The 19,215-nt window shown below is 39.5% G+C and overlaps 2 protein-coding genes across 2 annotated transcripts in view; both read left to right on the forward strand.

The window, feature by feature from the left end:
- LOC122971137 (microfibril-associated glycoprotein 4-like) overlaps nt 1-19,215 on the forward strand; it is a 750,976-nt gene that overhangs the window by 476,913 nt on the left and 254,848 nt on the right. The gene's annotated exons all lie outside the window — the stretch shown is intronic.
- Nucleotides 367-16,987, forward strand: LOC122971151 (protein FAM13C-like). Its single transcript, XM_044337683.1, has 11 exons — nt 367-1,120; nt 3,853-4,177; nt 7,652-7,790; nt 8,335-8,416; nt 8,846-8,915; nt 9,492-9,612; nt 10,871-10,954; nt 12,405-12,500; nt 14,837-15,048; nt 15,144-15,245; nt 15,708-16,987. The coding sequence occupies exons 1-11, from the start codon at nt 907-909 to the stop codon at nt 15,829-15,831; spliced, it is 1,569 nt and encodes a 522-aa protein (XP_044193618.1). The 5' UTR covers nt 367-906; the 3' UTR covers nt 15,832-16,987.

Here is a 19,215-nt window from a genome sequence, read left to right on the forward strand (position 1 = left end):
GAAGGGGTTAACCTGCCAGAGGGTGTGTGAGGAGACGCATGTAGCTACTCCTCCTCCCTCTTTCTTCTCCTTCTCCCTCCTCCTCGTCCTCCTCTCTCCTCCTCCTCCTCCTCCTGCTGCTCCCGTTTTTATGAATGAGATGTAACCATACACACACACACACACACACACACACACACACACAAACACACATACAGTGATGTCAGCAACAGGCCCCTCCCCCACCGATGCGGGAAAAACCTCACGATGAGAAAGAGAGAGAGAGGCGTCCTCATGTTCCCCACATGTCTCTCTCCCATCACCCCCCTCTCTCCTCCTCCTCCTCCTCCTCCTCAGAGCCAGAGGATGAGTAATCCAACAAGGGGGGTGGAGGGGGGCAGTGTGCATCATCATCATCATCGCAGAGTGTGCAGGACGAGAGGAAACCCTCCTGCTCTCCTTTCACTCAGTCATACAGGAGCAGGCTAATTCCTGGACTAAAAACATGAGAAGGGAGAATTAATATTTCTAGAAAAGCACAGGTACAACACACTGGAACTGGCTAATTCCTGGATTGCCGAGGGATTGAGAAAAATAACTGACTAATTTTTGGAATAGCTGGAAAAGAAGGCGACATCATGGCTGGTGTCAGTGGATGGTGCCAGGCTAATGCTTGAACAGGAGACTGTTTGACTCTTCGTTTGGATTGTGAGAGCAGACTACTCCCTGAAATATCCATCCTATGTCTTCCTAACAAACCAGCTATTTCTTCCACATGGGGTGTTTCAGAGGCTGGGACCTGGCTAATATCTGGCATCCTTGATCCATAACAGCAGCTCACTGCTTCAGTAACTGGACAGTCTTCTGTGTTAGAAGTCTGTAACCTCCTCCTGGGACCTGGTTAATCTCTGGATCAGCCTGTTTGGCATGTTCTGCTTCTGCCTGCAGAGTTCCCTGCTGAAGCTCCAGGCGCTGGAGGTGGAGGGGGGTCCCTCACTGGGTCCGTCCCCGGAGGAGAGCCCCCCTGCCCTGGGCAGTAAGGAACAGAAGAGCCCCTGCAGCCCGGCCGAGCTTGGAGGGAGGGAGGGGAAGACGCTGGCTCTCTGCCACAGCATCCCTGCCGATGAGAACAGCCCACCAGGTAGATACACCTGTCTGTCTGTCTGTCTGTCTATACCTGTCTGTGTGTCACTGCTGGTCAAATCTAATCCTCACCTGGCGTGTGCATTAACACGTATAGTAAACCTTCAATATCATTGGCTGCTAATAGCCTACAAGGATCAACCCCTATTGTAGTCTGGTCCGATAGGATCCAACGATTGCAGACGTTGTGGTCACATGCTGGTTGTGTAAATGCTTTTCCATGGTTACGAAGAAGTACGTATCAAATGACTTGATACCTGAACACATTTGAGACTGTCGACACAACAGGTCGTAATGTCAGTCGCCCAAAAACTATAGTTAGTTTGAGTGACATTAAAATAAAATGATAATAAAATAATTTACAAAACTTAACTTTCCAATGGAATTCAGTCCAGTTTTAAATCTCCATTAAAGCCTCATGTTTCATTCCATCATATCATTTTGTGCCAAGTGATCAATCGATCATGTGAGCCTGAGTGTGACGATACAAACTATGTTGTACTTTAAAGTTCCAACTCTGAAGGAAATTTACTGTATTTCAGTATTTGCAATGTAATTCTTTACACATTTCATTCAGAAACAGAGGAGTCATGTTATGTGAGATGCAGCTGCTGGATCACTTTCTTTATTCAGATCCCAACAGTTTGCTGTTTGAGGTCTTATTAACCCACACAGTAAGTATATGTGCTGTGGGCCGTATGGCATCAGTGTGTCTGTAGAGTCTGTTTACTGTGCACAGCACGCCACCCGCCATGCAGTGTGAGCGTGATGGCACGCCACCTTGTTGTTTCCCCGAGCGTGTTGTTATTTATAGCACGAGTGCAGAGGTAAAACAAGTGAGACACACTGAGTTACACTCGGCTGCTTCTGTGTTGATGCATCCTCAGATTTTAGATTTCTTCACGCAGGTCTCATGTTGGATTTTACGTCTTCTCAGAGCTTCGACCAAAAAACTGACAGTATTGAAATAACAATGCTACAAATTTTTAATTTGTCAAATAATTAACTTTTTTATATATTCTTTAGAAATGAAATGATCAACAACAATTGTAATAATCACTGAGGGACTGAGAGTCTGCAGTCATGCTAACAGCTCTGTGAGACTGAAGCTAAATGCTAACATTAGCATGCTAACATGCTAATGTTTAGCAGGTATCAGCTGAGCTGATGGGAATGTCTTTTGTTATAGTTCCTTAAGGTGGATCTAGAGGTTGCTGTGAAGGTTCTAGAGGTTCTTCAGGTCACTGTAGTGGACCTTTAGGACGTTCTATCGGACCATCAGCAGGTTCTGGGAGTCTAGATGTTGGAGGAGTCACTGAGAATGTCCTAGGGGTCTTTCTGGTGGTTGTAGTGGTTCTTTAGGTGGTGTTAGAGGTTATAGTGAAGGTTGTAGTGATAATTTAAGTGATTCTAGATGTCATTGAGGAGGTTTTAGTGGACCTGTAGGTAGTTCTGGTGGCCATTGAGGAAGTTCTGTCAGCTGTATTAAGATGTTGTATTGGTCATTGGTCATGTTCTAGTTGTATTTTAGGGGATTCTACTGATCTTTGAGGAGGTTCTAAATGTCCTTTTGATGGTTCTAGCGGCCATTGAGTAGTTTCTGGTGATACTTTAAGAGATGCTAGAAGGTTCTTGGGGTCTATTAAGATGTTGAAGTGTTCACTGAGAAAGTTATAGGGGACATTCTGGTGGTTTTAGTGGTTCCTAATGTGGTGATAAATGTTTTTTTAGAAGGTTTTAGTAGGTTCTGGGGGTCTATTAAGATGTTGGAGTAGTCACTGAGGATGTTCTAGGGGTCTTTCTTTTGGTTCTAGTGGTCCCTAATGAGGTTCTAGCAGGTTTTGGAGGTCTATTAAGATGTTATAGAAGTTACTGAGGATGTTCTAGGGGACTTCTAGTGGCCATTAAGGAGATTTTAGGGATCCTGGTTGAACACTTTTGGGAGATTTTTTTTCAATTATCATCAAAACCCCAAATGAGGGGACATCTTTTGGAAGAATGACCAACATTTAAAGCAGAGACGTTGATAAGGACTATTTGTGTGAAATAGTTGCATCAGTTTTCATCAGTTTCATCACTTTGCATGATTCATTGACAGTTTTGAGCCTCGCTGCTTCCTGTCCTCGCTGACTCATAAGCTCTGAGCTGTTTGTGAGAACAGAAAAACAAACTGACGTCTGCTGTCGAAGACTCGGTTTCAACAGCAGCTCGACGCAGAGATTCAGACTGTTTAAACAATTTATACCTCACATAATTGCACTTTCTCTGTTTGCATTACATGTCACATTTCTGCTATAATGATCGAGAATTGGATTAGCTTAATAAGAAAGTTCTCATAAAAAGGTCCAACTTACTTGTTGTTTCCAAAACTTTCAACCACATCCCATGACCTTCCTCAGTTGTCACTGAACAGTGGTTAAGATGTCCCACCATACATAACCACCTGTTATCATGTGACCCAAATGTCCAAATTTAGCTCATGTGATTGCAACTAAACAATCTCCATGACGACTGAGATACTCCATCTGCCAAGGAAGGCCATAACATGTGGTTGAAAGCACTGGAAAATCCCAGATCAGCTGTTTGTCAAGCTAAAATTAACATTCAAACATGTCTGTGACTTCATGTTGAAATGTTTCCATCCGCTTGTTATCATGTGCATTTTATACTTTAATTAAAATAATTATGGTATATTTATTTTATTTAATGGAAAATAACTTGTGTTTGCAGAGCTGCTGACAGTGTTGACCAGACCTCCACAGTCTCCCAGACACCAGCCTTTAACCGCCATCCACCCTGGCCAGCAGCCCCTGACCCCCGATGGACCGCTGTCCCCCAGCCCTCACCACTCCCCTTACTCCCCCCAGAGGAGCAGCCCCGGGGGGGAGGGTGGAGGAGAGGGAGGAGCGGGAGGAGAGGGAGCTCTTCTCCAGCTACTGGCGGGCGGTCCCAGCCCTCTGCCCTCCCCCCGCTGCTCCAGCCTCAGCCACAGCCTGAGGTTCAACACTGACCCTGATACCGCGCCATCACCGCCATGCAGCCAGCAGTACATACTGTGAGTCCACCTGTCTGTTAACATGTCTGTCCAACTGTCTATCGACCTGTTTAATGGTCTTGTTGGGCCTAGACTTTGAACTCAGGACCCCTGAATTGGAACTAGACCATGAATTTGTTGGCTTTCACTTACGACAAAACTTAAGACTCGACTGTCTTGACTTAATACTTGTTGATCTTGACTCTATGACCTTGTCTTGGAACTTAAATTAGGGCTTGTTAGTCTTAAAGTGGGTCTACACTTGGGACCAGTTGGTCTTGACTCAGAACCAGTTGGTCATTAACAGCATTGCCAGATGGAAAATGTTAAAATATCCCAACAGAGGCTTAAAATTATCATATTTTGAGGGGAAATTATCGTACGTGAGTCATTACCAAGAGAACAAATAGGTGTAAATGTGTAATATCAGAGAACAGCCTGCTGCTGCAACACCTGCTACATTCACAGACACACTATAAGGTCCCACTTTGAAGATTCACCAATAAGAAAACATCTCTAAATTACTAATGTAAAAAACATGCATGTTAGAAGCTATGTAGACAGTGTGATGTTTAGACGTTGCTCTGGACATCTGGGCTACTGTCCAATTTGTTGTGTCTTTCCTCTCCGCTGTAGATGTGAGTTTTAATAATACTGAGTGTCACAAAATGATCTAATTATCGTACATTATGGAAACTTCGGAATTATTGATCGTACATCATGCAGTAGGCAAAATTATCGTACATCTTGTCGGTCTTGACTCCGGACTTTCAGATGAATGACATCAGATTTGCTCGTCGCCATGGCAACACTGAACAGTCTCCTGTCTTGTCAGCAGCCTCAGGATCAGATTGTGTGACACTTGTGTTTTGTGTCCCCGCAGCAGTTTGTTGTTTGCACTTTGTTGTGAATGTGAGTCAGACGGGAGAGAGAACACACAGTTCACATGAAGTAAATCTCCATATAGTCCCATATAATTTTATAATCAGTGAAAAGGGTTTAAAGGGAAACCTGGTGATCACCCTGCTTGACTCAGGTCAGCTCTGGTGTCTGTATGGTGTGAAGTCTGGTTGAATCTCTTCTCCGCCTCCAACCAAAGTAAATCAGCTCCACAAACATCCTGTTACATGATTTCTGGGTAAAATTAAAGTATTTTTAAAAACAGTTTGTTAAATCCTGTCAGAGTGCAGCTCTGAAGATGAAACCGTCTCTGTTTGACCTCTATCTGTCTGCTGCATTAATACATCTTATATAATCCATCCTTCATCATCTTGTCTTCTGTTTTCTGGCCCACAGCCTGAAGCTGATGGTTAAAATGTGTTTGTGACCCAGTTTATTGTCTTCCTGCTTCCTCTCCACTGTCTTTAATGTTTACTGAAGGAAAGAAATGATCTACTTCCTGTCTCTGTCTCTTTTTCTTTATCTAATGTTTGTTTTTATGTTTTTTGAAGTAGAACTCTGGTGATGTTCTATACCTCTCAAGAAATCTCATGAAAAACCAACAATGAATTAATCTACTAACAAGTATTGTTACTGATAAATCTCATTTCATGAGCACACACACACCATACTGCAGCCAGAAATACTCACTAGTAGGGGTGTGCCCGAATACATATACATTATTTGGCAAAGCACAAACAGTGGGTTTTATACGAATATTTGTTTCATACAAATATTTTAAAAATTATTTGTTGGGGGTGTTCCCCAGAGATAAAGTTGAGCTACTGACACAAGCAAAGTCTCCATAACCTGTTGTTCCCCTTCTACTTTCCACAAAGTTAGGTTGTAAAAAATAGGCAATAAATGAAAAGTATAACGCAAGAATCACCTTTGAAGTTCCTCCCTACATTTTACACGGTATGCTGTCTCTGTGTTATGGGTGTACATATAGATAGGTCTGGCTGCAATGAGGCGATGAGTAAAGTTTTAGCTCAGTAATCGTAATAATTTTCTAAAATTAAAAGTGTCATAAAAACAAAAACAGGATTTTTAAGCCTCTTTCCACTTTTATTCGAACACAAATACAGATACAAATACAGATACTGGGATCTCTGCACATCCCAACTCACTAACACCAAATGTTTAATCTGCCGATAAAAATAGTCCCCAGCAAATGAACCACTTCCGCTGTTTGTTTGTTAAAAACTAGTGATCAGCTGAAATGACTGAACCTATACTACACTATATATAATATATATATGTGAGCTGTTTTTAGAGCTCTTCAGTAGAAACCAATGAGCTTGGAGCTTTAAAATCGACTCCCAACTAAACTTTACATACAGTAATTATTTAAACTGACAGGAAAAGAGCTGATTTATATAAAAATGTCCCAAAACTACAAATGCTGCAGCCAGATCAGTGAGCCTTTGGTTCAGAGTTGTGTTGGGTGTTTGGACCCTGTTATAACAGCTTACAGGTTTAGTTTAAAAATGAAAATTTATATTTGTGAGATGTTTTTAAAGATTTATGCCCTATAGGAACCAGTGGGCGTCAGACAGTATTCAAAGACGGACTAACAGCAGTCAGACTTGTGCTTCTTTTTATACTAACTTCCAGGATATTTTGTGAGTAATTTGCAGGTATTTAACGGTTCATTTTAGGATGTTTTACAAAGACGATGGTGCAATTTGGCACAAATTTTAACAAAAAAGGAGAAAAAGGTGTTAAATTGGTTTAGTTGGTAAATTCCCACTCATTATATTTGGGTTCATACTTGTGACTCTTAACAATTCTTTAACTGATAGTTAATACTCAGTTTTTAGTGTGTAGTTTTATGTGTCAAACGATATATATTAACATATTAGGTTTTTTGATCGGTTCCTAAAAATAGCTGCTGTGTAACTGTATTTCTTTGAAATGGTTGTATAATCTGGTAGATTAGATTGTGCTCATTATAGAGTTTTTAAGAAACAACCTGATAATTGCTAATATGTGAACACACTAAACACTTAATAACTAATCCAACTTCACCTTCTTCTGTTTGTAATGTTTGTTTTATAATTTGTAATTTTTAAATTGCACCACTGTTTCAGTAAAATGTCCTAAAAATTAACCCTTAAATACCTGCAAATTACAGGTATAAACATGAAGGACCTGTAATATAACGTCTTTAAATCTTATTAACTTTGCAATAATTTCCAAATTGACCACCAGGACTTTTATTAGAGAGCTTGAATTTAGAGACCAGAATGACTCGTTGAAAACAATGATTGATTTAATATTTCTAGAGAGAAGTTGATGCTTTTTGGATGGGAGTCAGTTGGTGGCACTTATAGTTATTTCCGCTCCACTTCCATTCAGTGGAGTTTTAAATTTTCTTTGTCTTTCTTAGTAAAAACAACAAAAGCTGTTTTTGAAGCTGAAATACAAAGAAGTGATTAATGTCAGAATGTCCTTACAGAGAACATCACATGTTTTTTTTTCTCTCAGTTACAAAAGTTTCATGTTGAACATGGAGTGAGTCTGAACATCGTCTGTCTTCCTGTTTGCGTCCAGGTCTCGGGGTCGGGACAGGACGGAGGGATCAGAGGACGAGTGTCCATCCTCCGTCTCGTTCCTCACCAGACAGATTCAGACCCTGAAGAAGAAAGTCCGCAGGTTTGAGGATCAGTTCGAGCAGGACATGAACTACAAGGTAAAAACAGCCGCGAGCAGAACTTCAGTCCAAAGAAGATTCAGACCAAAACCAAACTGAGACGGATTCAAGTCCAGGAAAGGCAACAAGTGGCCAGTTCATTTGCCCTGAGCTGAGTCTCAGCCTTCATCCAGAAAACTCATAAATATATATATATATATATATTTTCAAAATGTATTAATTAAGTGGTATATTAAATGTTACTTGGCAGATTTAAAGGGGTTTTTATCTCCCAAAAGCACATAAACCCACAGATAATACTTTAATATTCTTTAATGTGTTAAAACCTATTAATTTACACAGTAATTCAATCTCAGAATCGGAATATAAATCCCTCAAAGTATCATAAAGTTTTACCTGGAAACATTTTACACACAATCTTAAATTAATCTCAAACGAGTTAAATAGTGTTAATGGTGTTTAAACCATCTTTTCTGATTGAAAAATTGGTTTATATAACTTTTGTTCAGTTCTTTTGATTACTGTGTGCAGATGATGATGATGATGATGGTATCACGTTGTGTTTGTCTCTTTGTGTCTTCAGCCGTCACACAACGATAAATACTCAAACCCAGAGATGGTCAGAGTGATGAATGAACTGGCCAAAGCTCGCAAACAGCTCAAAGGTAAAAAATAAAACCATCACACTGATGTTACTGTCTACAAGTCAATATGTGAAACCCAAAACACTGACTGTCACCTCAACAAAGCCAGTTATTAAACCGTCAACAGAAGAGCAGTAGGTTCTAGATGAACAAAATACCAACAGTTCTGGATCCTGGATGTGAAATATTTTAAAGAAAATAAATAATAATATTAAGCAGACTGTATTTCTCTCTAGACTTTTTTATTTTATCTTTTTCCCTCCTTTTTTAACCTGCTTTTTCTTCTAAGTTGTTGTTTTCTGTTAGTTTATTGTCTCATTTCTGTAATTGCTTTTTTAAGATCATGTTGGCAAACTGCTGCAAGGAAGTTAAAAGACATAAGCAATTTGAAGGATTTTGCAGCCTTGGTAGTTGTTTGCAGGTTTATGTGTTGGTGTGTCTCCTCTGCAGAGCTCAGACTCAGACAGTCGCTGTTTGAGTCGAAGGAGCCGGACGGTCCGGAGAACTCAGAGATCTGCAGGTAAGGTTGTTCAGTGTTTTGCACTGAAACTGCATCCTCGAGGTCTAATAAACGTGACGAACACATTTAATTCCTCATAAAACATTTGCAACAGTTTTTTAAAACATTTTGAAACCTGCATAGTTTACATCTGTGTTTGCTTGTTAGCAGTCTGCTTCTTCTTCACTGCCACAGAAAGCATTCAGCCGTGTTTTTCAGTCATCCGATGAAACAGACACTTTGTTTTTAATCGATAAAACTTTCTTGAACAAACAAAAGTTTGGAAAATAAAAAAGGTGCATTTAGTTAGGTATTATTCATTGTTTTCAGTTATGCATCCAAAACTGAAAACAGGTTTTATGATGTAAACAGCACAAAGAAGTATTAAATAAACTGTTATAACATGTTTGTATCGAAACGTGAGAATGAAACAGATCCTGCATCAACGACATCGATATGAATCAATCTTCCAACAATTTGTGATTTATTTATCCAAACATTTCTGTGGTTATCTTATTCTCCTTTTTTCCGCTGAGCTTTACAAATCAAATGTCTGCACACATCAGGTGCATCAGTCAGTGTAAATGTTTCCTGCAGGTTGGCCTCCGGCCAGCAGGCGGCATCAGAGCACAAAGCTTCGCTGGAGGAAACGGTGGAGTCTCTGTTCAGACGACTGAGAGAGAAGAGACAAGCTCTGGGTCTGCCTGACAACATGAAGGTCGGTGTGTGTATAGAAGTGACGCTGCTGCTGCTCTGTAGTCATGGTAACCAGTGATGTACAACTCTGTTTAAGAAAAGCTGCTTTTATAAGGATGAGACCAAGTAATACATGAACAAAAGTAACAATAACAATCATTGTTCTTTACAAAAAAACAAGTCAAACATTTAAATCCTTAACTACAAGAAAACAGTTTAAATCCTTTGATCTATAAAACTAGAGCTGCAATGATTAGTCAATTAATTGATTAGTTGATCGAAAGAAAATTAATCTGCAACTATTTTGAAAATCAATTCATCGTTTTGTTTAATTTTTAAAGAAAAAAAGACAAAATTCTCTGATTCCAGCTTCTTAAATATGAATATTTTCTGGTTTCTTTCGTCTCTATGACAATAAAACTGAATATCTTTGTGTTGTGGACAAAACAAAACATGTGATGACGTCGTCTTAGACTTTGAGAAACACTGATCGGCATGTTTCATCATTTTCTGACATTTTATGGACCAAACAACTAATCGATTAATGGAGAAAATAATTGACAGATTAATTGATCATTAGTTGCAGCTCTGCATAAAACAAATAATCTGTAAACCTCTCAGTACACATAATACAGTTAAATCAAATTTTACTGTTTGCAGAATTAATGAGAGGATCTTGCACTTCCTGTTACTATACTATACTATCATATTATGTTTCTAACACAAATGGTGCAGAAGCTGCAATACGTTCAGCATAATACATGATTTAGAATATAAAAATAACACAAAGCTGTCATCCTTTGCTAAAAATAAATCTAATTTAAGTGTAAAGTAAATCAACAAATCAATCAACAAATAATAACTGATTATTTTTATCAGCCACAAAAATAATCTGAACTCTTTACATTATTGATCAGGGTAACACAGAATGAGAAAACTGGAGAAATCTCCACAGAAAACAACAAATTCTGATCTTACATAACTTCCTGGTAAACCACAGAGTCCTGGAAAAGAATAAATCTGATCATTGATAACTTTGAGGTCAAATAAATATGTGATACAGCAGCGTTAATTCTTGCATCCAAACCAAACTCTTTTCATTTTTTATCCCTTTTATTCAAACTTTCTATTAATTTGCTTTCTCTCTTCAGTTCTCTGAGTGCACATGGCGCCCTCTGGTGGTCATTTAACAAAACAGTTGTTAGCATTATTATTACATCATTACTGAGGCTGTGTGTGTGTGTGTGTGTGTGTGTGTGTGTGTGTGTGTGTGTGTGCAGGAGATGACTCAGGCTCAGATGGTGATGGAGAAGATCACTCTACAGAAATGTTTGCTCTACTTTGAGAGTCTGCATGGCCGACCGGTGAGTCCGACTGTTTTTACCGCAGACTTCATCATGTGAATGAAGACACAGCGCCACCTAGTGACCATGTAACAGGAAGAGACAGAATTTAATGCTTAATACAGTGGTGGCAGAGGTATTCAAATCCTTTACTTAAGTAAAAGTACCAAAACCACAATGTAAAAATACTCCATTACAAGTAAAAATCCTGCATGAAGGTACATAAGTATTAGCAGCAAAATGTGCTTAAAGTAAAAGTTCTGTGATATCAGTCGAGTAAAGGAAAGAAGAAAAAACAAAGTTCTGCCACATATTTTGCTTCATTTTTCAGTCTTTTTTCTAATCTTTGCTCTTTGTGAAATATTGGAAAGTTTTATGTCTTTGGGCCTCAAACAATTATTTATTTGCTCAACAACTCAAACATCTGACCCTAACCCTAACATGACAAGTAGCCACAACTACACACAGGGATTACACGCCTACTACTGAGTACTACTGATTTAATCTTTAACAATTTCTTGTATTATTTCATGTAAAATGTTCACATGAAAAGTAACTAAAACTGTCAAATAAATGTAGTTGAGTAGAAAGAACAATATTGAGTGGAAGTAGCATCACTTGGAAATACTCAAGTTAAGTACAAGTACCTCAAAACTGTACTTAAGTACAATATTTGAGTAAATGTACTTAGTTACTTTCCACCACTGGATAAATTTAGGTAAAGATGTCATAAGATACAAAATGGTTTTAAATGTTTCTTTTTATTTAGGAGTGTTAGCTGGTAATATCATCCTTCAAAAATACAACAAAAGACAGATTTGTATTTGTAAGACCTCATGAATAATATCAGCTGATAAATGACAGAAACAGTCTTACATCATCCTGCTTAGTGCATTTACTCCTCACAACTGTTAAAAAACAAACAAATTAAGGGGAATCTGATAAATAAATATGTATTTATGCTGTGGGTTGTGTGAGGAAAAGTATATAACAGTATCCAATTTTTTAAACTCTCAAATATTAATAATAATACTGGCCTCAAGATCTGGTTCATTCTGGCTTTAAATGATGTTGAAATTTATTATTATGATTATTATCTTTAGTCCTCCCACACTGTAATATAGAAAAAGAGTTACTACGATATATAAAACACAGCAGAGTCCTTAAATCTGTGTAAAAATGCTTGTAATATAATTAAACACAGACTAGTTATTAACATATGAATGTAATGTTTACTTACACATAAACATCCAGATTTAAACAAAAGAATGTTTTTTATTATAGTTTAAGCTTTTACTACTATCATTATTACAGCGATCGAAAATGAACACATATGGTTGCTAGGGTGTTGCTAGGTGTTTCTTGTGGTGTTCAGGGTGCTTTTTCAGTTCTTAATGGACACCGAGATGTTGCCATGGTAACTCCACAGCTAAATGACTGTCTCCTGTGTTTCTGTCTGTTTGTATCTCAGGGCACCAAACAGGAGAAGAACCTGGTGAAGCCGCTGTACGACAGATACCAGCTGATCAAACGTTTACTGTGTGCCAGCCCGACTATCACTACCATAGTGAGACACACACACACACACACACACACATACACAGACAATGGTGAGTCCTTGTTGGACTTTTTTGCCCTGGGTTTTGCCTCTCAGGCCAAATGGAGGTTGCCCTAAGCCTCTGATTGATGACGCCTGACAGAAAGCTCTGCAGACAATAATGTGAATGTTTAAATTTCAATAATGTTTAACAAATATTTCAATAAAAAGACATTTGAACATTAATCAAAGTGTTCCTGAGACAATGACTGATTCCTGTTGTTGGGCCTTGGCTACAGGTTTGGCTATCAGCAATAATTAATGATTATCAAAGATAAACTACATGTCTCTTCATTTTCTGTTTTAGAGAGATGGGAAGTCAGGTAGCTGTTCGCTCTGTCTCTCAGTGGAGGTTGAGAAGCTGACTTCATTCCCAAGAACTTAGGGTCAGTTGGGAATTGTTCCAATCTTCTGAGTGGAGAGGGAGTTAACCTTTCATTATGGGAGGAGTGTGAATCGGAATAACCGGAATCACATTGGCTGAATGACTGTAGTGGGGCAGGATGTTCTGACCTAAGCCTTAGCAATTCCTCCTTGTGTGAGCAGAGATCTAACTCTGCTGAGTGCAGGTCTTCTAAATAGCGCATGGCTTTCTTATTGGCCGTCTGAGCCTCATGGAGGAGGCAGACATTTTGCGCTCTAAGGAAATTTATCTCCTTTTCTAGGACTGGTTTGCTCTGACAGGCGAGGCTGGTTTGTCTGTGGAAGGTCAGAAGCAAGCATAACAATGGGTCTTTGGATGCGGTCTGTGCAGCATACCTGTCCTTGAGTAGTGAGTCCATCTCTTTCCTGCACTCACTGAAATTCAACCTGCTGATGAATTCTGGGTAGCCAGGTTCTAGGGTCTGTGCTAGGGAAGAAATAAATGCTCTACACAGGGGTTCTCCATTGTTGTCTCTGGAACGGAAGGTTAGATTAAACAGTTGACTAGTACAACAAAACAATGTGGTTGGCTATGGTGTTGTGTGGCAGACACTTTGTAGTGTAGTTTTGGCAGTACACTACCCTAATCAAACAATGGGGTGGCTAAGAGAGGTAGCTATGGCACTGTCTAGTGGCTCTAGTGGGCACAACAGATTTTAACATGCACTAACTGAGATGCAGGGCAGTAACAGTCAGAGGATTGTTTCTTAAAGTTGACTCAGGCTGGAATGCATGGCAGTAACAGCTAGAGGATAACGTCTAAGTTTCACAGGGCTGTGGCTCTATCTCTATATCTTACTTGGGCTGGAATGCATGGCAGTAATAGCCAGGTACAAGCTCTCTATGTGTCGCAGGGCCAGTGGCACACTGTGTTTTAATAACAAGGGGAGCACTTGAATTAACAGCCAATTCTGACAGCTTCACTAGATTGTATTGAATATGTGGTATTCGAATGCTGAAACAAAATTCTTACACTTCCTACAGAGTAGGTTCAACCTGAGTGGCTAACAGCAACAGCAATGTCTTAGTTTAACACTAAAAGGGCTTAAAGTGCTAGTTATCAATAACTAGAATAAGATTTGGGTTACCAACTGCTTTAACTAAAATTGATTTGAAAAAATCAAATCTCACAACACTTCACTTGTTTGTAAGTACAGCTGGATATCTACTCCTGTGGCAGACTAGTTGTTTTGAATATAAAGGCTTTTGGATAGTCTAAAGGTTTTAGATTCCAAAATTTTGGTACTGGCCAAAATTATGCTGAAATTAATATTGCACAATTATGAATGATTGCCAACAATACTCTGCCTCACACGGGGCACCATTTTGTTGGGTCCTGGCCTCAAGTTTGGCTATCAGCAAAGATAGCAGCTGGAGGTGAAAAAGAGCAAGGAGCTGGAGGAGAAAGAGGAAGATCTCTAGTTTTGATAACCTGGATCCATGGGTGGAGTTTCTTGAGGATTCCTGCTGTTTCCTAGTCTTGAAACATGTGGTCCGCTAGTGAGACCCAACACTGTTGATTTAAACCACATTTCAGGCTGAAGGCTTTTGCTTAATTTATTTTATTTGTATTTGTTTTTAGGAGCATTATTAATTCTTCTGTTATGAAGGCACAAAGACTAATTGTCACATTAATATAAATATTTGTAAATAAATAACATTCACGTTTTGTCTTGAAGAATCCCAGACTTCTTGCTTCCCCACATTTTTCTGAAACCAAACTTAAGCACTTCAAGCTCCGAAGGATAAACCTCATGTTTTGTAAAACAACCTTTCCTGTAGCGCCACCGTCTGGACAAACTTTTCATTTTTATCTGCACCGCTGCTGAAGATGAAACAAAAGAGGTTGTTTCTCACATGTCATGGCTGATTTTGTCTCACAGGAAGAAGAGGACGGTTCTGATGAAGACCCGATGAACTTGATGACAGTCGACGAACGTCCCGTCCCACCTCCTCGCAGAGTGACCCGGCCCACCGCTGGTGAGGAGGACAGCGACCGGGACAGCGACCCCGCCTTCGTGTCCCCACTGGATGAGGTGAAGGCCGTCCGTCAACAGCCTGCTCTCACTACGGCCAACCTGCACGAAGCATCCAGGTTCTAACGGTCTTTGACCTAAACCTCAATCACCACTGTACTGGAAAAATACTTTGTTTTAACCTCAACATCTCCGCTCTCCTCCATCAAACCAGGTCTCAGCTGCTGGAGTGTCTGCGGGAGACAAGAGCAGAGAAGAAGACGCGACGTAAAGCTCTGAGAGAGTTTGAGGATGAGTTTTTCCGTCAGACTGGAAGGTGAGAGACAGACCTGAGGAAGAAACTGAGCATCAGAGCCGAAAGAAAGAAAACGAGAAGACATAATATAGATAGATAGATAATTTTTCGAGAGAAAAAAAGTTAATTTCAAGAATAAAGACAAACAGTCATAACAGAAAGGTCTTTATCTTTAATCTTTATCAGTTAACATTTGTGTTCACACAGTCAGGAGCGACAGTGAGTGATTTCACAGACGCTGCAGCTGCTAAACTGTAATTAATTCATTTGTCCGTCTTTCACATTGGTTTTTATTCAACAATGAAAAATGTAAAACATTTCATCACAGTTTTTGTTTGACTCATTTTCGTTGTGAAAAAAGGTAAATTAATATTTTTTGTCACAGTTTTCACTCTGCTGCACTCTGAGTTATAAAGTGACATTACAGTTTTTCTGAACTTCTAGTTTGTTGATTTACACTGAGATGTTCTTATTTCCCAACAGAATCTGCCAAAAAGAGGATCGAACTCCCATGAAGGAGGAATACCAGGAATACAAGCAGCTCAAGGCCAAACTCCGCCTGCTGGAAGTCCTCCTCAGCAAACAGGAAGTCACCAAAACCATGTGAGAGGAACCAGATTCCTCACAAAATCTCCTCCAGCCTGTTTTTAATGTTTCTGTGAACACTGGCCTCCTCAGAGAAACTGTCTCCATCTCTGAAGTGAACATTTGTAGGAAACTGTAAATACTCCTGCAGAGTTTTATGAGTCTTAAAAAAGAGACCAGACTCCCCTCTGAACCGTCTGTAACCAGCGTCCTGCAGTGTGTATTTATCTTCCTGCATCTTCGGGTCTGAATTATTTTTTGTACAAATGCATTTATTATTCCAGTCTGGAGGGACAAGGGTGTTTTTAAGGGTTAAACTCCAGAGTTAAATCTGAACATGTTTTCTTTCACTCTTGGACACGTGTTTGATTCAGCGGACCAACACATGTTTTTCTATGGGACTCAGTGTGTGCGTATGTGTGTGTGTGTGTATGTGTGAAACTGAAAGCACTTTAATCTGTCGCTGTGGTCGTGGAGGACAAAGCTGAGAGCTTTATCAACGGCTCCCCGCATGTTTGGACTCTGCAGTGTTTCGAATGGAAAACTAGCTGAACTTTAATTCTACAAACAGACCAAAAACTGCAGCGTGGCGTCTGAGGATTGAGAATGAAACATACGGTGGCCCCTAAGGACAAAATACTGGACATACAAAAGCACAAACATTAAGAGAAATGTGCTTCAAATCAAAAGATGCTACAAAAGTGAAAACACAAAGATTAAGCGTGTTTCAGACCTGTGTAGTTTAGTCTGGCTTAATGGGATTCTGGTTGGTTTTCCTCCTCAGTTGGATTTAATTGGACAGATCGCAGAGACCCTTTAGAGGAAGTGGTCTCAGTCTGTTTGTGGTGGGAACGTGATCCGACCTCCATCTGACCTGCAAGTTTGAGTTTTAGTCACAGAATGAATCGAGGTCTGATCCGGACTAATAATCAAGCACCTCCTCCCCCAGACACATCTGACCAATGAGAGAAGAGAACGTTCTCATCTGGCTTTAGTGATGCTTTTTAGTTTGCTTGGATTTTTCTCTGTGTGAAAAAAAAACTGAACAAAGGGGAAAACACACCAAGTTTACCAAGAGGAAACACAAGAAACACGCAAGAGGAATGCAACAAAAACCAAAACACATACAAAAGCTAAACACAGACCTTAAAGGACACATATTCTGCACATTTCCAGCTCTATATTTATATTCTTGGGCTCTACTGGAATATCTTTGCATGATTTACAGTTAAAAACTCCTTATTCATCCTCTACCGGTCCTTTATGCAGCCCCTCAGTTCAGCCTCTGTTCAGGCCGTTTTAGCTCCTGTCTCTTTAAGGCCCGCCTCCCGATGAACCCACCCTGTTCTACAACAACACATGGAAACACCTTAGCAACCACCTTAGCAACAACCTTAGCAACAGCCTTAGCAACCAAGGCTTCAGAACGGATGGCTGTATATGAGCATGAGCAATGAGTCGACGTCAGCTCATCAGCAAGGTAGAAAAAAGTTGCAAACGAACCATTCGGTGCAGGTTGAAGCCCTGACTTTCGACTTGCAGGCAGCATTTCTACATACGTTCAGCTCAAGTTTTGTAACTTTGTCCATGTTTAGCCACAAAAAGCAGAAAAAACACCTGCAAAAAGACTCGATAAACAGGACGTGCTCCTGACCACTGGGGGGAGTGATGCGCTCTTTGACCTCAGAGTGACAAAGGTACAGGAGCCTTGTTGGACAAAGGGTGGGACGAGTATTTGCTGCATTTCTCTTTATGTTTGTTCAAGTTTGTAGAATTTTTCTTAACATTTGAATGCTTTTGAATGTGTTTTGTCCTCAGAGGGCACCGTAGAAATGTATGTATAAAGTGGAAATGTGAGGTACAGAAATGCAATGTGCAAATTATTAACATACTGTATGTGAAGATGTACTTGAAAAGAAAAAAACATGGACTGATGTGCAAACATGCATAAGTATTTATATCACAGCACTTTATGTTAAAAAGGGAATTTATTTTTATCCAAAGTCTAATTAAATTATGCAATATGATGTGAACTTAGATCGGTGCATTCCTGCTGTAATGACGTGTGAACAGACGGAGATATTTGCATGTTAGCTGAAGATAAATGTGTTTCTCCTGAATGTCAGAGTGAGACATGACAGAGAAGGGCTTCAAGCTGCAACGCTCAACATGCAAACGACACAAAGCAAACAAAATGATACATGAACACGTTTGAGTGTTTTTCTGCAGTGAATAAAGTCTTACTGTGAGAAGTTAACAGCAGAAACTACCGCTGTGTGTTTCAGATACAGTACTGACATGAAGAGTTTCTATTTCTAGTATGTAACATTAAGATAACTGGAGTTTAGATCTTCTGTTTTACAGAAACTGGATGATGAATGAATGGATATTTTGAAGATTAAAGATCTGAGTCTGCTTCAAACGAAGCACTTGTCGGATCGTCTAACAGCGTCTGAAACCTCTCCGACAGTGGAGTCGGGGTCAGCTGTGTCTGACGCTAGAGCTGATTAGTTATCAACTATTACATTTAATCACCAACTATTTTGATAATCAATTCATTGTTTTGAGGCATTTTTAAAGAAAAAAATCTCTGATTCCAGCTTCTTAAATGTGAATATTTTCTGGTTTCTTTCGTCTCTATGACAGTAAACTGAATATCTTTGGGTTGTGGACAAAACAAGACATTTGAGGACGTCGTCTTGGGCTTTGAGAAACACTGATCCACATTTTTCACCATTTTCTGACATTTTATGGACCAAACAACTAATCAATTAATGGAGAAAATAATGAAAATAATCGTTAGTTGTACCATATCTGATACTTTTCATGACTTTTGTGTGAACTAACATTGTTGTGCGACCCAGTTTGTTTGGAGCAGACGTGGTCCAGTTAGCTCGATTGCTAACTGAGGAGAAATGTTTTGTGTATTCCTGACATCTATGGTTAAATGTGTTTCCTGTCTCAATAATTCCCGCTGAATCTTAACAGACTGACTCTCGATGCCCATCAGTGTCAATGTTTTTACCTTCTTCATGCTCGACAGTTATTTATGGATTTATGCTGTGATAAAAAAAATGTTCCTGTGTCGTGCAAGTCTGGTTTGCTTGACGAATTTCTATACAGACAAGTTTAAAATAAATATTTTTGCTATTAACACGTTTTTGTCGTGTTTGTTTATCATGTTGGAACCAACGCAGCATCACTTTTTACTGAGGATTACTTAAGAGATTAAAGGATACAGGAACGTTCAAATATTTCAAACTGATGTGTAAATTAAGGAGGAAGTCATTCATTATCTAATTTAACCCTTTTACTTTTAAGGGGTTTCATTTTAGCCCTTTTGAGAAACCTTTATATACAGTAACTAAAAGGGTAATGAGGTGATTTTCAATATTTCTCTTCTTGT

Source organism: Thunnus albacares, chromosome 20 (assembly GCF_914725855.1).
Source record: "Thunnus albacares chromosome 20, fThuAlb1.1, whole genome shotgun sequence".
In the NCBI taxonomy this organism is placed as follows: Eukaryota; Metazoa; Chordata; class Actinopteri; order Scombriformes; family Scombridae; genus Thunnus; species Thunnus albacares.